This window comes from Hordeum vulgare, chromosome 6H, assembly GCF_904849725.1.
Source record: "Hordeum vulgare subsp. vulgare chromosome 6H, MorexV3_pseudomolecules_assembly, whole genome shotgun sequence".
NCBI classification, from domain to species: Eukaryota; Viridiplantae; Streptophyta; class Magnoliopsida; order Poales; family Poaceae; genus Hordeum; species Hordeum vulgare.
In genome coordinates this window covers 110,028,595-110,046,046 of record NC_058523.1, presented here as the reverse complement: position 1 = coordinate 110,046,046, position 17,452 = coordinate 110,028,595, and the positions used below count along the sequence as shown (strand labels likewise).

Below are 17,452 nucleotides of genomic sequence, written 5' to 3'. Positions count from 1 at the left end.
TCACCTACTTTTGAGCATAGTGCAACACTTTGTGCTTCCTCATACATGACTTTCTGCTCAAGGATTTCATTTCTTCCCTTCTCCTCAGTGACGAGGGTTTCGAGTTCCTTGATGGTATTGGTGTGTGTTAGAGCATATATCTCCATATGTGGTTTTGGTAATTGATGAAAATTCCTATGGACTAATGGTTGCCTTAAGTTACATTTATAGGATTTGTCCATAGGCACTTCTGGAAGTCCATCTGTTGGGTTCAAGGAGTTTATATGATGACCAAGATGGTATTCAAGGTATTATCCAAAGTATGGTCATAGAGACACATGGTTGATCAAGATCTCAGACAAAGAGTAAATCAAGATGATCAACACACAAAGCGTACAAGATGTACCGAGAGGGATCAAGTGATCCCATGGTATGGTAAGCATTGTCCATTATGTGTTTGTGTACTAACCCATGGTCTTCGTGAGAGTTCTATGTGGGGGTTAGGTGTGTTTCCATGGGCTTGCGTCAAAGGGAAGATCTCATACAACCCATGAAGTATGACGTCAAGTTGTGATCCTCATCAAGATTGCGATGTGCAAGTTCAAGTGGATCAACACGAATATATCATGCTTGAAGCTTGCCGTCCATTGTGGTGGCAATGGGCTTGTGAAGATATGTTGAAGATTGGCTGACCCATAGTGAGTATGGGGGAGCAATCAACTAGTCTTCATCAAGCCAACGCAATCAAGAAAGGTGGTCCATCTTGAGGAAGCCAAGATCATCATCATCTAGCTCAAGAGGACGAGGTGCAAGGTATAGGTTTGCCCTTGATAGGTTTTCTGTTTAGGATAGATTGTTGTACTATCAAGGGGGGCTCTCAAGTGAGTAGCTTGATCGTATCGTTCGTTGAGAGCTCAAACCATTTGCATCCTTGCATCATACTTCTTGGTTCTTGTTTGGTGTTTCTCTTTGTGAGTTTTAGAGCTTATGGTCATCTTTGTGACAAGCTCGAGTTCATCGAAAACGGAGTCCATATGCATCTACTATGATGTTTTCGATGTTGGAGTTTTTGCCGGTTCTTCATTCATAGAGGACTCACATCTCTATATCATTGGCATTTTCATATCTGCATGGTCGCTGTTTGGATAGCTCTTGTCGTCCTGAATCCAACAAGCTTGGGTTTGCTTGATTCGGATCTCGTATGCGAAAGTTATGGCTGTTTCAGTGGCGAGCGGTAGTACCGCTGGACCTAGCGGTAGTACCGCTAGAGTTGGCGGTAGTATCGCTGGCGGTAGTACCGCTGTCCCAGCGGTAGTACCGCCCCTGGCCAGCGGTAGTACCGCTCCAATTTTTTAGTACCATCATCTTTGCGGTTGTACTGCGTCGGACATTTTTGCGAAGACTTTCTTGGCGGTGGTTGGCCCGGTAGCATCTTTGCGCTACCATGGGCTCAGCGGTAGTATCGCTGCAGCCAGCGGTAGTACCGCTGGAGGGTCAGCGGTAGTACCGCGGAGCCAGCGGTAGTACCGCCGGAGGGTCAGCGGTAGTACCGCTGGGCTCGGGCTGTAAGTGGGGGTAACGGTCTGATTCCTTCCCCCACTATATAAAGGGGGTCTTCTTCCCCCTTGGCCTCATCTATCCATTGAGCTCTTGTTCTACCTCCATTGTTGACATTCTTAGAGCTTGCTAACTCTCAATCCCTCCAATGATTCTTGCTTGTTCTTGAGGGAAAAGAGAGAGGAGATCTAGATCCACATCTCCACCAATCACTTTCTCCTCTATGTGAGGGGAACCCCTTGGATCTAGATCTTGGAGTTCTTTGTGAGCTCCTTGTTCTTCCTCTCATATTTCTCCATAGCTTTTGTCGTTGTGGAGGGATTTGAGTGTGAGGGACTTGACGACTTCGTGTGTTCTTGCCATTGCATTAGTTGCATCGGTTTGAGTTCTCCACGGTGATACGTGGAAGTGAGAAGTTGAGAAGCTTACTACCTTTGGTACTTAGTACCCTAGATATTGTTCTTCGTGGATGCTTTGGCATCCTAGAAGCTTGGTGGTGTCTCGGAGCTCAATCATTGTGGTGTGAAGCTCCGGGCAAGCGTCGGGGCCTCCAATTAGGTTGTGGAGATAGCCCCGAGCAATCTGTACGGGTACCGGTAACCGCCCCCAAGGGTTGCCACGTGTACGGGTTCGGTGACCTCCCCCAAGGTTTGCCATTTGTACGGGTTCGGTGACCGCCCTCAAGGGTCCCTTAGTGGAATCACGACATCTTGCATTGTGCGAGGGCGTGAGGATATTACAGTGGCCTTAGTGGCATCTTGGGGAGCATTGTGCCTCCACACCGCTCTAACGGAGATTAGCATCCGCAAGGGTGTGAACTTCGGGATACATCATCGTCTCCCCGTGCCTCGGTTATCTCTTACCCGAACCCTTTACTTATGCACTTTACTTTGTGATAGACATATTGTTTATTGTAATATATCTTTCTATCACTTAGTTGTTTATCTTGCTTAGCATAGGTTGTTGGTGCACATAGGTGAGCCTAGTTGTTTGTAGGTTTTGTGCTTGACCTATTAAACGTTAGTTTTATTCCGCATTTGTTCAAGCCTAAACCTTAATTATTTTAAAGCGCCTATTCACCCCCCCTCTAGACGACATCCACATCCTTTCAGTGTGCTTACTCACCATTTCCATAAGTATGCAAAACATAGTGAGCTTCTTTCCTTTAAGAGAACACATAAATTTTTTATTTTAGCAAACATGGGATGATCTAAGTCATTATCCTCATAGTGATCTTCCGCATCAAGATACTCATCAGATGGAGTAGAAGCTAGAGTGAAAGAGTTTAACCGTGGAGTTACCTTAACCTTATCATGGGAGCTTTGGTCTTCCTCATCTCCCATGGCAGTCTTTGCCATCAAACACTTGTGAGCGTTGCCCTTGTAGTCCTTCATATAGTTGTAGTGAACAACATCACCACTTTTGTTAACTAGCCTCAAGGTGTTTTGTGTATCCTGAGCTAATCCGGCAACTCCACCAACATCTTCTGGATCTGATTCTTCTTGTGCAACCATTGCTCTTCCATCTGTCCTCTTGAACTTGGAGTTCATAGGGCTTGGCAACTTCTTCTTTACAAAGGTCTTTGGAAACCTTGGTTTGTCTTCTCTCTTCTCATAAGGGCAGTCATTGGAGAAGTGGTTGGTTTCCTCACAGTTATAGCATTTCCTTACCTTCTTCTTTGGGAATCTTCCCTTGAACTTTCCTGCACTGAACTTCTTTACAAAGAGAGCAATGTCCTCATAAGATGGGCTATCATCAGAGTCAACATCATCACCATCTTCGCAGTCATCATCACCCTCTTCTTCTTCACTTTCTTCTTCGTCACATTCATGCTTGGCTTTCAAAGCAAGATTGATCTTTGATGTTGAAGTGCCATGCATGGCAAGGTGCTTTGTTGCATTTGCCTTTGACTCTTCAAATAATTGGAAAGTGGATATGATGTCATCTGGAGTCATTTCTTTGAACCCATGGTGCTGCCTCATGTCCCATACCATTTGATGGTGATACGGAGCAAGAGCATGAAGTAACTTGTCCACAAGAAATCTCTTGGTCAGATTGAAACCATCTTGCGTCTTGTCACAGTCACATGACTCAATGTCTGCGGCGGGAGTCATGAGCCGTTCTAGTAGTTGCTTGGGAGATTCACCCTTTTCCATACAGAAATTCTGTAATTTCCCCTTGGCAATTTCATATTGAGCAAGCCGAAGAGTGGAGGTACCGGTCTTGGTCCTTATAATGCTATCCCACAGTTCCTTGGCACTTTTGATGTGAATGTAAGGTCTTCGTTGCTTGTCATTCATTCCTTTTCTTATGCACATGATCGCAGTGTCATTGAGATGCTTGTCATAAGTTTCTCTGGGAGTGAGGCACCTTGGATCTACAGGATTGTACCCATGCTCGAGGATGTCCAACATCTCATCATTGGCGTACCTAAGATGATCCTGCATACCAACTCTCCACAAAGCAAAATCGGAATTGTCATCAAGCAAGGGAGGTTTTCCTCCAGGATTGTACTTAGGTTTCTCAATTTGAGATCTAGCATAAAGCCATGGAACACTGGTTTGGTTCCTTTCCGGAGGTTGTTGGCCAAATGAAGTACCGTGCACATGTGGCCCTGAGGCCCTCGGGGACGTGGTTGTCCCTGTGGTTAGTGATGCTAGTCTCATTTGGACCATGACCTCAAGAGAAGCATCATGCTCCTCTATTTGCTTGGCAAGGGCCCGTTCCAGGTCCTCAGAGGTGAAAGACTTGACTTCCGAGGAAGTCCCGTCCCTCTACACTGGAGCTACCGTAGCTGGAACCTCGTCCATCTCGCTCTAGGGCGGTTAAGCCACAAGAATAGAGCACGAGGCTCTGATACCAATTGAAAAGGATCGAGATGGACCTAGAGGGGGGGGGGTGAATAGGTACAAATCCAAATTTTAATAATTACTTAGCAATTTTAGGCAAAAGTGCGGAATATGAGTGTAGGCCTAATAATTGCTACGACAAGGAGTAAGCTATTTAGAGTGAAGTAAGACAAGCGGTAAACAATAATCAAATACAAGTACGTAATAAGGATTAACACAAGTAGAGAGTTAGGGTTAGGAATAACCGAAACTCCAAGAGAGACAAGGATGTATCCCGATGTTCACTTCCTTGGAGGGAAGCTACGTCACCGTTAGAGGGGCGGATGTTACCACGAAGGCACACCAACGCCACGAAGGCTCACCCTATTCTCCCTTTGAGATAACTCCACGAAGGCGTTTCTCAACCACTAGTGGTAAGCCTTGAGGTGGCTTCCAAACCTTCACAAACTTTCCGGGGGAAATCACAATGGTTTGATTCCTCTCCGAAGACTCCTACCGCCTAGGAGTCTCCAACCTCCAAGAGTAACAAGATCACGGGGATTGCTCAAAACTTGCTCAAATCACAAATCACTTTGGTGGGAAGGAGGAGAGGGAGACGATCTATCTTTTGATTGGAACAACACTCAAAGGGACTCACAAATGCTCTTGGGATCTAGGATTTGGTGTAGACAAGAGTGAGTGAGAAGAAAGGTGTTCTTGGGTGTATTCTAGCTATGTTGAACACTCTTTCACGAGGTGGGAGAAGAGTATATATAGTGGGGAGTGAAAACAAGCAGTTGGGGACACTTTAAGTCACACAGGGTCCGGACGTCTGACGGTTGCCGGAAGTCCGGGCGTCCGTGAGGTGTCGGACGTCCGACAGGGGTCGGTCGTCCGAAGCCTGTAGATATGACTGAAAATACTGTGAAATGAACAGCGGTCGGACGTCCGGAGAGGACCGGAAATCCGAGTTATTCGACTCAACTTCTTCTGGTGGGAGGTTTCGGATTTCCGAAGGGGAACGGACGTCCGGAGGGAGCCGGAAATCCGAGTTATAGAGCTCATGTTCTACTGGTGCAGGGCTCCGGATTTCCGGGGCTGGTCGGACGTCCGGCCCTCGGATGTCCGGAGGGAGCCGGATTTCCGAGTTATATGACTCACAAACTTCTGGTGAAGCGCTCCGGATTTCCGAAGCCTGCCGGTCGTCCGGCCCTCGGATGTCCGGAGGGAGCCGGATTTCCGAGTTATATGACTCACAAACTTTTGGTGAAGGGCTCCGGATTTCCGAAGCCCGCCGGTCGTCCGGCCCTCGGACGTCCGGAGGTAGCCGGACGTCCGAGGCAATAGACCTGTTTTGAGATAAGAACAGAGTGGAGAATATGTGGTATTGGGTATGACAGTGAAGATGTGGTACGAGCAAGTTCATCGCAAAACCTGTGATCCCCTCTTAATAGTGCGGGATCCCTATACTCAATATCAGTAAACTCAAAAGAATAGTCTACATCATCTTTTCTTAATCCCGAGCCTTCTCGAAATATAAATCCCAATCTTCTCAGACAACCTTTGGCACATAACTCTCAATCTACTAAAGTACTTGCCATCCTGAGATACACTCAACAAATAGGATTAGTTTCCTATGTATGTGTTGTCATTAACACCAAAAGTCGATTAGGGGCATAGCATGCACTTTCAGTGAGGACGTTCCACTACATCAACCGCGTTTCTTAACGCTTCTGCTATGCGATCTACAAGGGTACGTAGATCGGAAATCCCCTCTCGTAGATGCACATCACCATGATAGGTCTTCGTGCACGTAGGAAATTTTTTGTTTCCCATGCGACGTTCCCCAACACTACACGGTGCCCGCAACCTGTTTGACACAATGACTGCGTCCGCCACCGACGAGACGACCAACTGTTTCATGTAGAGCATCATCTTCTAGGGTGGTGCGACGGCCGCAAGTGGGCCAAACACGACTGGCTTCGATCCCGATGAGATCCAAAGCCAGGACGGCCAAGGGCCGTTCATGTTGGCCACCTATGAACACAACGCCTTCATGCATGACCAGGTCGTCCTGGATGTGGACGGCTTTCTGCTCGATCACGAGTTCCCGGAGGATTACGACCTCGAGGAAGAGGACGAGTTGGACATTGATGGGGAGCCTTTGTTCGAGGAGGAGCCTTTGTTCGAGAATGATCTCGCCAACCAAGCCGCTGTGTCAAAGCCGAAGCGCAAGAGCAAGCGCACGAAGGCATACACAACGGCGGAGGACAAGATCCTTCTTGAGTGTTGTAAGGACATTGGGAAAGACCCAAAGGTCGGCGCCGAACAAAAGGCATCAACCTTTTGGCTTCATGTCCATCGTGAGTTTCATGAGCGCAAGAAGTTTCCACCGTACCAAATGCAAAGCACGCACAGGTGGGTGTCCATTTCGAAGCGATGGAGGGTGATCTAACAAGTGTGCAATAAGTTTTGTGTCTATCTTGCGAGCATCAAGGCACGCCCCGTGAGTGGCATTGGCATACAAGACATGGTATGCATGATGACCGCTTCGTTTTCATTCAGTTTTGCACGTCCATTTTCATACACATTTGCCCATATGCTTGCATGCTATCCATTTGTAGGCCTTCCAGGTTTTGGAGGCTTTCAAGGTCCAACATGAAGGCAAGCCATTCAACCTCTCGCATTGTTGGAGGGTCATCAACGAAGAGGGGAAGTTCAAGGCACAATATGCCGCCCTCATAGCGAATGGTGGGAAGAAAGATGAGGAAGAAGTTGTGGATGGCGAGAAGACACGGCCGTGGGGGAAGACCAACTCCAAGACAGAGGACACGCGGGACACGGTATGCAATGCCTTGATCGCTACCGTGGAGGGCTGGATGATCAAGGAAGACTCAAGGGAGGAGAAGCGCCGGAAAGACAAGGAAGATCATGTGAACACCTTCATGGAGATTCAAAGGAGGAGACTCGAGATGGAGGCGGAGAACAAAGTGAAAATGTTCGAGATGGAGGCGGAGAAGCAAGCGAGGATGCTCGAGATCAATGCCGCCAATGCCAAGACCAAGGCGAAAGAAGTTGCCCTCGTTAGCATGATGACGGAGGTCGAGATCATGAAGGTGGACCTCAATACCATATCACCGAGGAAGAGGCCATGGTCCAAGAAGATGCAGGACAACATGCTCAAGTTCGACGAGGACAGATCAATAGCCGCAGGCGTCATCCTTTTTGTATGCCAGCAAGCGTGCTGGCATGACCACCGCCCAAGACATCGTGGTCGAACTAGAAACCTGTTTTGATTGCTGTCATCTGTGCCGGACACTGACAAGCGTGCCAGCAATGCTGTGTGATTAACTTAGGTGGGTGGCATGGTTGTTGCCCTTTTAGGGCATCTTCAATAGTTTGTATGTAGTCTTGTTGGTAAAATTGTTCATGTCATCAACCAACAAGGGATCATACAACTACTCCAATGGTTGCATCTAGATTATCCAATGGGAGAAGAAGGAATAAATGCAGTTGCTCTCTATGTAACCTTGAAGCTTGTGCAAGTGTTGTTGGTTAATCTACATACAACTTTCCTCTCTCTCCTTATTTATTTGTTGCCACATCATCATATATCCTATGTGGCAAAGTTTACCAACAACTATCTTACAACCATTGAAGATGCCCTTACATTTGCACGTAGACATGAAATGGATCGCCTACGTTGGACGCAAGGTCGATCCAAAATAAAAAGGAAAAAGTCCATTTTGAACCCTGAACTCGTAGATGTCTGCCGGAATTGACCCCAAAGTACAAATCCCTGTCGATTGCACCCTGAAGTAACAAATCCCGGTCTAAATTGAACCTTAGAGTGCTTTGCCAAACGGGGATTGGTGATGTGGCCGGGAATGCTTGCGTTGGCGACGGGCTGGACCGTAAAGAGCGCAGCTGGAGTGGGCCGACCCACTAATTCTGGTTTGGGAGGGTGTTGTACAGGCCCGCAAGGCTTAATCCCCGTCCACAACTCCACCTCGTGCGTGCCTTCCCCTCTTCCACCTCGCAGCGCGCGGCAGTAATGGCGACCGGCGGGTGATCGTCTGTACGGCGACGAACGTCACGGCGCGGCGGCGCAAACAAGTGGAGGTAAACACCCCGATGCCCTCCTCCTCCGATGCTAGTAGTTTAGGCTCTGATTGCGGCAATTTTGTTATGGTTTACACTGGTTTTGGGGTAGGGTTTTTTTCGGGCAGAAAAGTTGAGATTTTTTTTCGATTTAGCCGTAGATTTCGATGTTGAAATGTACATATGGGTTAATATTTGCTCCTATTATTTGTCTACTGCAGTGATAGCATGGATCCCACCGAGATTTTGCATGTCTGTTTCCATCTGGGTGGGGAATTCATTCGTACTGGCCCCAATCTGCAATATGTTGGAGGAGATGAAGCTAGGTCAGACATAGAAAGGGACAAATTATCTCTGCAGGAAGTAAAGGGCTTTTTGAAGTATCACATTGCACTGAATAAGTATATGAAGTATTATTTCTTAATTCCTGGTCATGAACTTGTGAATGGCTTGATGTTTCTGGATGATGACAGCAAATGTCTTAAGATGGCAGATTATGTAGATGTTGGTGCTATTGCAAATGTCTATGTAGAGTACCATGGAGAAGAAGAAAGTGCTGACAGTAGCACTGTCAGTGACTTTGAGGATGAGATACTTTCTTGGACAGATTCTGAACCTGATGTTGTGATGACAGCTGCAGAGCCTGCTGAATCTGACACTGATGTGCTTATCACTGATGCAACAGGTGTGATCAGACAAGTTATTTGCAGTCCTCAGAAGCACAGAAGCACTGGAAATGTGACTGAACCTCCAAATGTTAGTGAAGGACCATTTTCTCAAGTGCTTGATCCAACTCAACACACAGTTGCTGCAGCAGGGAATGATGTTGCTGATTCTGATACTGATTCTGATTCAGACAGTGACTTTGTGTACACTCCACATAGTGATGACAGTGGAGAAGATTCAGAGGTTGTGGAGCTAAGGAGACATGCTAGGAAGTTCAAGAAAAAAATGAGAGATAACAAGAGTTGGATTGGAAGTGATGCAACAGGTCCAGTACCAATTGATTTGTACTTCAGGGTCAATTCCGGCAGACATCTACGAGTTCAGGGTTCAAAATGGACCTTTTCTTAATTAAATGTTCTATGTGTGGAGAAACTGGACACAACTACTGCAGCTGGATCATCTTCAGTCACTGCACCTGGAGCAAACAGAGGAAGAAGGGCTGCAACTACTGCAGCTGGATCATCTTCAGTCACTGCACCTGGAGCAAAGAGAGGAAGAAGGGCTGCATCCTCAGTTCCAAGCTACCAATACTTCACCTGCAGTGGAAACTACTAACTATGCCACCAGCTTGCATGTTCTACTACTTTTGATGATGTTGCAGTGTTGCAAACATTTGATGCCCTGTAATGGATGGTTTACTTTTGATGATGTTCATATACCATCCCTAGCCTGAAATCAAATATGTATGAGGTTATGGATGGTATATGCCCTGTAATGGATGTTACTGTCATGTTGCAATGGATGCAATGGATGCTATATGACCTATATGCTATGGAGTACAATTAAGATCTAAAATATATGCTATATGCTATGGATGCTATAAAATAGATGGGATCCAAAATGACAGGGACAATTTAACACAAACTTGTTGCATTGCAGAGAGCATAATTTTCCTTATTACAATGATCAAGTACTTGTCCATATCAAACTACATTGCAACTGGTAAGCAACTACATTGCTTACAAAGCCATCACTGCATGAACATCTTGCCTGCGACTACACCCAACACAAACACAATGAACAGAAACACAACATTATCATATTTGGCCTTCACAGCTACCAATTCTTCATTCTTCTTCCTCAGTTCATCTTGCACAGATACAAGCATCATTGTTGTTTCATCATCATTGGCATTCATGGTTGCAGTGTGATCTTCCACTGGAGACACACTCCTCTGCCCTTTAAGCATCCACACCTCATCACGAAGATCACCAACCAGGTCACTTAGAAATTTGGGCAGCTCAGGTCATGCCACTCAACATAGCCGCAACCACCATGCTGTTCAAATGCAGAGAGGAGAAACAATCAGAACAGAGAGGAGAAGAAATCAAACATACATGAGAAGAAAATCGAACAGAGAGGGGGAACTCACCAGCGCATCCACGCAGGAGTAATATCTCCTTCCTGGATTTTGACGGCTCCAAGAGATCCAGCGCGGCGCCTTCCTCGGAGGATCGCACCGGCACATCTTCGCGGGTTCGTACGCCATGGCATCCTCGCGGTAGCGCACCGGCGACCGCGCATCCGCCGCTCGCCTTCCTGCAGCACGACGGAATCCTGGAGCGGACACATCAGCAATTGACGACCACGACATATCCCTCTCCGGCGCCGTCGCCAGCCTCCGCCGTGCTCGTCTGATTTCTCACCGCTTGATGAACCCTAGCTTCGTTCCCCAATCGACTGGATATTTTCGTTGGAGTAGGTGCGGTGCGGTTAAGACATGGTCCCACCCGTTAGAATCCTAGTTAAAACACTCTAAGGTTAGATTTAGACCGGGATTTGTTACTTCAGGGTGCAAACGACAGGGATTTATACTTTAGGATCAATTCCGACAGTCATCTATCAGTTCAGGGTTTAAAATGGACTTTTTCCAAATAAAAACTGGACGGACGTCGAGCTGGTGGCTGCGAGGAAAGTGGACCCAATGCACGTGCGGTTGCTGGGAGTAGCTGAGAGGACCAGAAAGAGAGTTACGTGGGTGGTGGTCACAGGTCCCACACAGACGCGGTGAGACGCTGCGCTGCCGCGTTAACGCGTCAACGCTACTCGGCAAGGATATCTGCAACACAGAACACACACCACACCCCCCACTCCCCAGTCTAGCGACGGAGTGGGCAGAGACGAGGCGTGACACCACCCCCCACTCCTCAGTATCATCAACCTGCAACTACTGGATCTGCAGGCTGCGCGTTGTCCCCGAGGTCCAGGCTGTCGGACTCGGCCGGCGGCAGCACGCCGTCCCCGAGCTTCAGAAGCCGGATTCGGCGGGGCCTCGTCGTTCTCCATCCTCGGCAGCGTCACCTCCCGACTAGTGGCGGCAACTACACAACGGCAGGTCCGCAGGTGTGTACTTCTTTCTGTGCTACTAGTCATTCTTATTCATGAGATCCGCTTGAAGCTGACACCGACTACCAAATTTCCTGCAAGTAGTCGTCCACAAGTTTGAGGCTTGAGCTATTCTGAAGCCTCCCCACACAGCAAAGCTAGAGTCCTGAGAGCGCGAGCGTGCTGAGACATGGAACTCGCAGTGGGGGCCATGGGCTCCCTCCTCCTCAAGCTCGGCAAGCTTCTAGAGGAGCAGTACAAGCTTCAGAAGAGCGTGAAGAGTGACTTCCAGTATCTTCAAAGAGAGCTGCAGAGCATGCATGCTGCCCTGAGCGAGGTGGCGGAGGTGCCCCGAGAGCAGCTCAAGCAGCAGGACAGGCTTTGGGCCACTGATGTGAGGGAGCTGTCCCAGGACATAGAGGATGTCGTGGATAACTTCCTAGTTCGCATCGAGGGCCCTAAATCTGAGCCAGCTGCTAACCCGGATTGTTTGAGGGGGCTCATAGTGAATATGACCAAGTTGAAGAAATGGAAGGCTCGCCGTCAGATTGCTGCCGCCATTAAAGATATCAAAGAGCAGGTCCATGAAGTGGCCAACCGAGATGGCAGGTACAGGGGTCCTCATGGTGTGGTTTCGCATCTAACTGCAATTGCAGCCACACGGGTCACAACCACTGTGGATCCTGTCCTGATAGCCCTGTATGGAGACCAGAAAAAACTTATTGCCATTAGTGATGCAAAGGATGAGATTATCAAGAAGCTCTCTGAGGGGGATGATGTATCCATGAAACACCTCAAGATACTTTCTGTCGTTGGATTTGGAGGATTGGGCAAGACAACTCTTGCTAAAGCAGTATATGATGAGCTTCGAGGGCAGTTCGGTTCTTGGGCATTTGTGACGGTTTCTCAGAATCCTGACGTAAGAAAAGTTCTTAGGGACCTTCTATATCAACTTGACAATGAGAAGTATAAGGATTTGGGTGGAGCAATATTATTCATGGCTGAAACAGAACTCATTGAAAAACTCCAAGAATCACTTAGGACTAAGAGGTATGGCATAGCTAGTAGATAACTACATATCTGTTCTATATTATGACTGCTCATACTATCAAGGCGGTCCATCTCAGTGCATACACATCGTTGACTCCAATGGGACAGATGATTAAAATAAAATCAAGTAAACCGTGTAAGGTGATAAGTTGATAATAGTTCACTTACAAATGTCCATGTCCAAAGCGGTGATAAATATAATGTAAATTCTCCTATAATTATAGTGTATCTTCTCCTATGGCGGAGTATATAAATTGATCGATAGCCATATTTTTTCACTATCTTAGTACTAGGGAGAAGCACAAAATGACACGAACCATATAATCCTAGTTGATTCAAGCCACAAACAGTACATGACCCATTCCATGTCAACAATAATCAGTATAAGATCATGTAAATACGAGAAGAACATGGACACAATGATTTCCTGGCCACCCAATACAATACATAGTAGGCATGTCTGTATGGATAATGCAATGGAGTATCCCTTTCAAGGTGATAATGTTTTTTTTTCTAGAATACGCATAAGCATGTGTATCATATCATTAGAGAAGAAGCGGCAAAGAAGCCGGATGCAAGGCCTTTCGGCCAATACAATGCTAATCACGAGGATTAGCCTCCACAACCATCACACACACATCCACCCTGCCTACTATGATACAAGCTTCCATAGTCTAACCTCATGCCAAAGACAATAAGGCAAACCACAGAGCAACCTAGCCACGTCACAACCAACGCCGAGACCTCTACAACAAGACCAAGACCAACGGCCAACACAAACCAACGTACCACCACCCAAATGTGCCAGGGGAAGTCGGCAAGTGAACGGGAGGGCTTGGGCGGACCAAGGAAAGGTGTCGTCGAGAGAACACCGAAGATGGCGTACATTGTGCCAAGGGGGCCCATGCCCAAAGAGACGTCGACCTTGACCCGAGCCGCACCGTTGATGTTCCTCGAACAAGAAGACAACGCCTTCAAGAAGGTAACGAGGCCTTGGCGTCGCCGTTGTTCGGTTCGAAGGATCCAAGGGTTTCCCCCGAGCTCGAGGAAGGTAGTCTGATCATGCGTCCAAGACAACACCTTCAGGAAGGGAACGGCGCCCGCGGGCATCGCCGTTGTCAGCCTCATCGAAGGAGGGATTTCTCCCAACCCAGATCATAGAACCCATCACACACCAGAGCATCAAGAGCAGATCAACCACCGCATCCGGGAGAGTCGCAGTTCGCATCACAGTAGATCCACCAGTACGCCGGTGAGAACCTTCCACATCGGCGCACCACCACCATCGTGGCGCCGCCGCGCCACCATCCAAAGCTGGAGCTCGCCGCCACCACAACTCCCCCGACCGAGGGAGGGGACCCCAGGCACCCTAGCACACACACCAGGGCACCTACACCGCCAGATCAGGGCACCGTTGCCAGATCGATGAAGCCGGCCCCAACGCTGCCCCACACGCCCCCAACATCTGGAGGGGAGAGGGAACGCCGCCGCCAAGTCCGGGGCGGCCACCCCGACTTTCACGCGCACTCGGAATCACCGCCCCGGCCTCCACATGCCACCACCCCGCCTCCCGCGAGTCCCAGGACAGCAGCGCTCCTCGCGGCCGTATGCCGAGCCCACCAGTGCGACACCGCCGCATAGCCGTCCACGAACCGCGACACTCTGTCGCGAAACTGCAGGAGCTAGCCAGAGCCGCCGCAACCGGGCCAGCCAACCCCACCGTCACAGCGCCGCCACGCCGTCATCCAAAGCCGTGCCTCGCCGCCACCATCGCAGCTTCCCCGACCGAGGGAGGGGACCGCGGCACCCCGCGCGTCCCGCAGCTGCAGCCCGCCGAAGCCTCACGCCGGAGTGCCCGAACCGCCAGATCTGGGCGTCAGGCGCCAGATCGACGGCCGCCGGCCTTTGCCACGCCCCGCTCGCCAGCCAGCTGAGGGAGGGGGTGAGCAGTGCCGCCACCATGCTCGGAGCCACCGCCCCGGCTTGCTCGCGCCGACGAGGCGCGGCCGCCGCCAGATGCGGGCCTTCGATCGGGGACGAAGCCACGCGGCGTGCGACGAGGGCCCTCCGCCGCCGCTGTCCGCCAAGCGGGCTTTGCCTGTCGGCCTCCTCCGACGGCAACGGGAGGAGCGAGAGAGGCGAGGGGAACGGGGGTGGCGGCGGCTAGGTTATGGCCCGAGCCACCCCCCCGGAGTGACGCAAGCGACTTTCTCTCCTAACAACAAGGCTCAAGGGGTAGATCACACGCTCTAGTGTACTTCCTTCACTTCATAATGTAGTACATTTAGGATTGTTTAGACAAAATAAGGAATCCGCACAACGTCAGCTAAGGTTGTTAAAGCTCATGCATAAGTACATTAGGAAGGAACGGTGGACTTCTTGTCCACTCGCAACCTTTGGAGTATGTAGGGTAGTGCTGAAAATAGTAATAGTGAGTTATAACTCATAATTTTAATGGAAACAAAAGTCCATCAGGGGGCCAAAATGCACCATATTTTGAAATTGTGTTTGCCTTAAAAAACATCATTCTGCCATTAGTTTATTAAGTCCCATAAGACTAACATAAGGCATATATCATTCCAGCACTAAAATAACCATGACTTGTTGAAGTACTTACATGTTATGGAACTACAGAGTTCACCTGAATTACCAGCTAGAACTCTAGAAAAATATACGTTTTCATTTAACATATAGTTTGAAGGAGAATCAATCTTCATTTTGCTGTAAATAAATTCGTAATACTTTCTTTCAATCTTCATTTTACTTCCTTATATCATGAAGCGCCTTGTTTTTTATTGACTGATACCATTTTTGCATTATATTGAGGTGGTTCCATGGTTGGCATGCCATTTGGTTTATAGATATATGTATGATTTCACTTACTCATGTTTCTTCATGTGGATAGGTATTTCATTGTCATTGATGATCTATGGGATGTAAAAGTATGGGACACTATCAGATATGCTCTGGTGGATAGTAATCAGGGAAGCAGAATAATCACTACAACACGCAATCGTGATGTTTCTAAAGCGTGTTGCTCTTTTAATGATGATATAATTTACAACATGAAACCTCTTTCAGAGACTAATTCCCAGATTCTCTTCCATAAAAGAATATTTGCAAGCGACACTGGTTGTCCTCGGGAGCTGGAGCAAGTGTCTAAAGATATCTTGAAGAAATGTGGCGGGGTGCCATTAGCTATTATTACTATAGCTAGTCATTTGGCTGGTGATCAGCAGATAAAACCAATGGATCAATGGTATTCTTTGCTGAACTCTATTGGACGTGGACTTACAAGAGGTGGGGATGTGGAGGAAATGAGGAGGATATTATCTCTTAGCTACTATGATCTCCCTTACCGTCTAAGAACTTGTTTATTGCATCTAAGTATCTTTCCGGAAGATACTGAAATTAGTAAAGGTCGGTTGATCAAGAGATGGATAGCTGAAGGCCTTTTCCAAGGTGAAAATCATGAAGCTAGCCTATTTGATCTTGGAGAGAGTTACTTCAACACACTCATAAATAGAAGCATGATTGAACCGGTAGGCATCAGTGTTGAAGGCAGGGCGAGAGCTTGTCGTGTACACGACATGATGCTTGATCTCATATGTGACTTGTCAAGTGAAGAAAATTTTGTTACTGTATTGGATGTTATCAAGGGAGACACACCTCTGGAAAGAAAGATCCGCAGGATGTCCCTCCAAAAAAGCATGGAAAATCTTGCCACCATTTGGTTGGATAGCGCAAGCATGTCACAAGTGAGGTCCTTCACTATTTTCAGTCCTGCTTCTAATCAGATGCCTTGTCTTTCGAGATTTCAAGTTTTACGTGTTTTGGATCTAGAAGGTTGTTGTCTCGGGGAAAGTTGGCATCTTAATCTGAGGCATATTGGGAAACTTTTACACCTGAGGTACCTAGGGCTGAGGGGCACACAAGCTCATGAGCTCCCTATGGAAATAGGAATGCTAAAGTTTTTGCAAACACTAGATTTGAGAGGGACCTGGGCAGAATTGCCATCAAGTGTTGTTGGACTTGAGCATTTGATTTTCCTGCATCTTTCTTTAGTTATGGAATTGCCAATTGGGTTGAGGAATCTGACGTCCCTTGAAGAGTTGACTGGAGTGCATGTGGGTTCGTTTTGTGCAAAAATTGTGAAAGAGTTGGGTTATCTGACCAAACTTAGGGTGCTTGACATTAATTGGAGAGGGTCGGAGAAAAATAGAGAGGATCGAGATCTTGCAGATTTCTTGTGCAGCCTACACAACCTCCAGAATCTAGAAATCCGTGGTGGTGATGACCATGTCTATCTAAGGCGGGACTGGGTGCCCTCTCCTCACCTCCGTAGACTTGTGTTGCACGGATGGTTACAGGAGTTGCCAACATGGCTAAGCACCTCGTCGCTCCCCCTACTTTCCTACCTGGATATAAATGTCCGTCAAGTGTTGTCGAAGGACATTCAGACCGTTGGGATGCTGAAATCTCTTCATTTTGTCAGTCTGAAAACAGGCACTGGACAGTGTGATGTGGAGAGGTTGGTGCTGTTGAGAAAATAGGCAATTTTCCGAGTACATTAATCCACAAAATAATAACTAGCATGGCATTGACTAGACTAATGACATACTGAGCTTGAGCTAACCTAACACATACTACGCATATAGTGGATACATCTATGCAAACAAGTAGTACTGATAGAATAAATACGAACATGAGGATAAACGAGTCATACCCTCCAATCGGCCAGTTGGCCGTAGCGGCGGCGGCGGCAGTATCCTCTGCCGTCTTCTTCTCGGCTTCCTCGCGGAGACGATCAGCTTCGCTTGGTGAAGACATGACGATGACGAGGGCGATGCGGACGTAGACGAAGCAGACGGACGGAGGCGAGCAGT

General features: G+C 48.0%; 1 protein-coding gene across 1 annotated transcript; it reads left to right on the top strand.

Moving 5' to 3' along the window:
* Nucleotides 1-11,265: 11,265 nt before the first annotated feature.
* LOC123402792 (disease resistance protein RGA5-like) lies at nucleotides 11,266-17,134 on the top strand. The gene is made up of 3 exons (XM_045096754.1): nucleotides 11,266-11,534; nucleotides 11,622-12,566; nucleotides 15,472-17,134. The coding sequence occupies exons 2-3, from the start codon at nucleotides 11,707-11,709 to the stop codon at nucleotides 17,117-17,119; spliced, it is 2,508 nt and encodes an 835-aa protein (XP_044952689.1). The 5' UTR covers nucleotides 11,266-11,534; nucleotides 11,622-11,706; the 3' UTR covers nucleotides 17,120-17,134.
* The last annotated feature ends 318 nt before the right edge of the window (nucleotides 17,135-17,452 follow it).

Bases quoted from the DNA above. Each gene is read 5' to 3' on its own strand.
- LOC123402792 (XM_045096754.1), top strand. From the start codon at position 11,707: ATGGAACTCGCAGTGGGGGCCATGGGCTCCCTCCTCCTCAAGCTCGGC. The intron at 12,567-15,471 runs GTATGGCATAGC...TCATGTGGATAG, and splicing joins GAATCACTTAGGACTAAGAG to GTATTTCATTGTCATTGATG.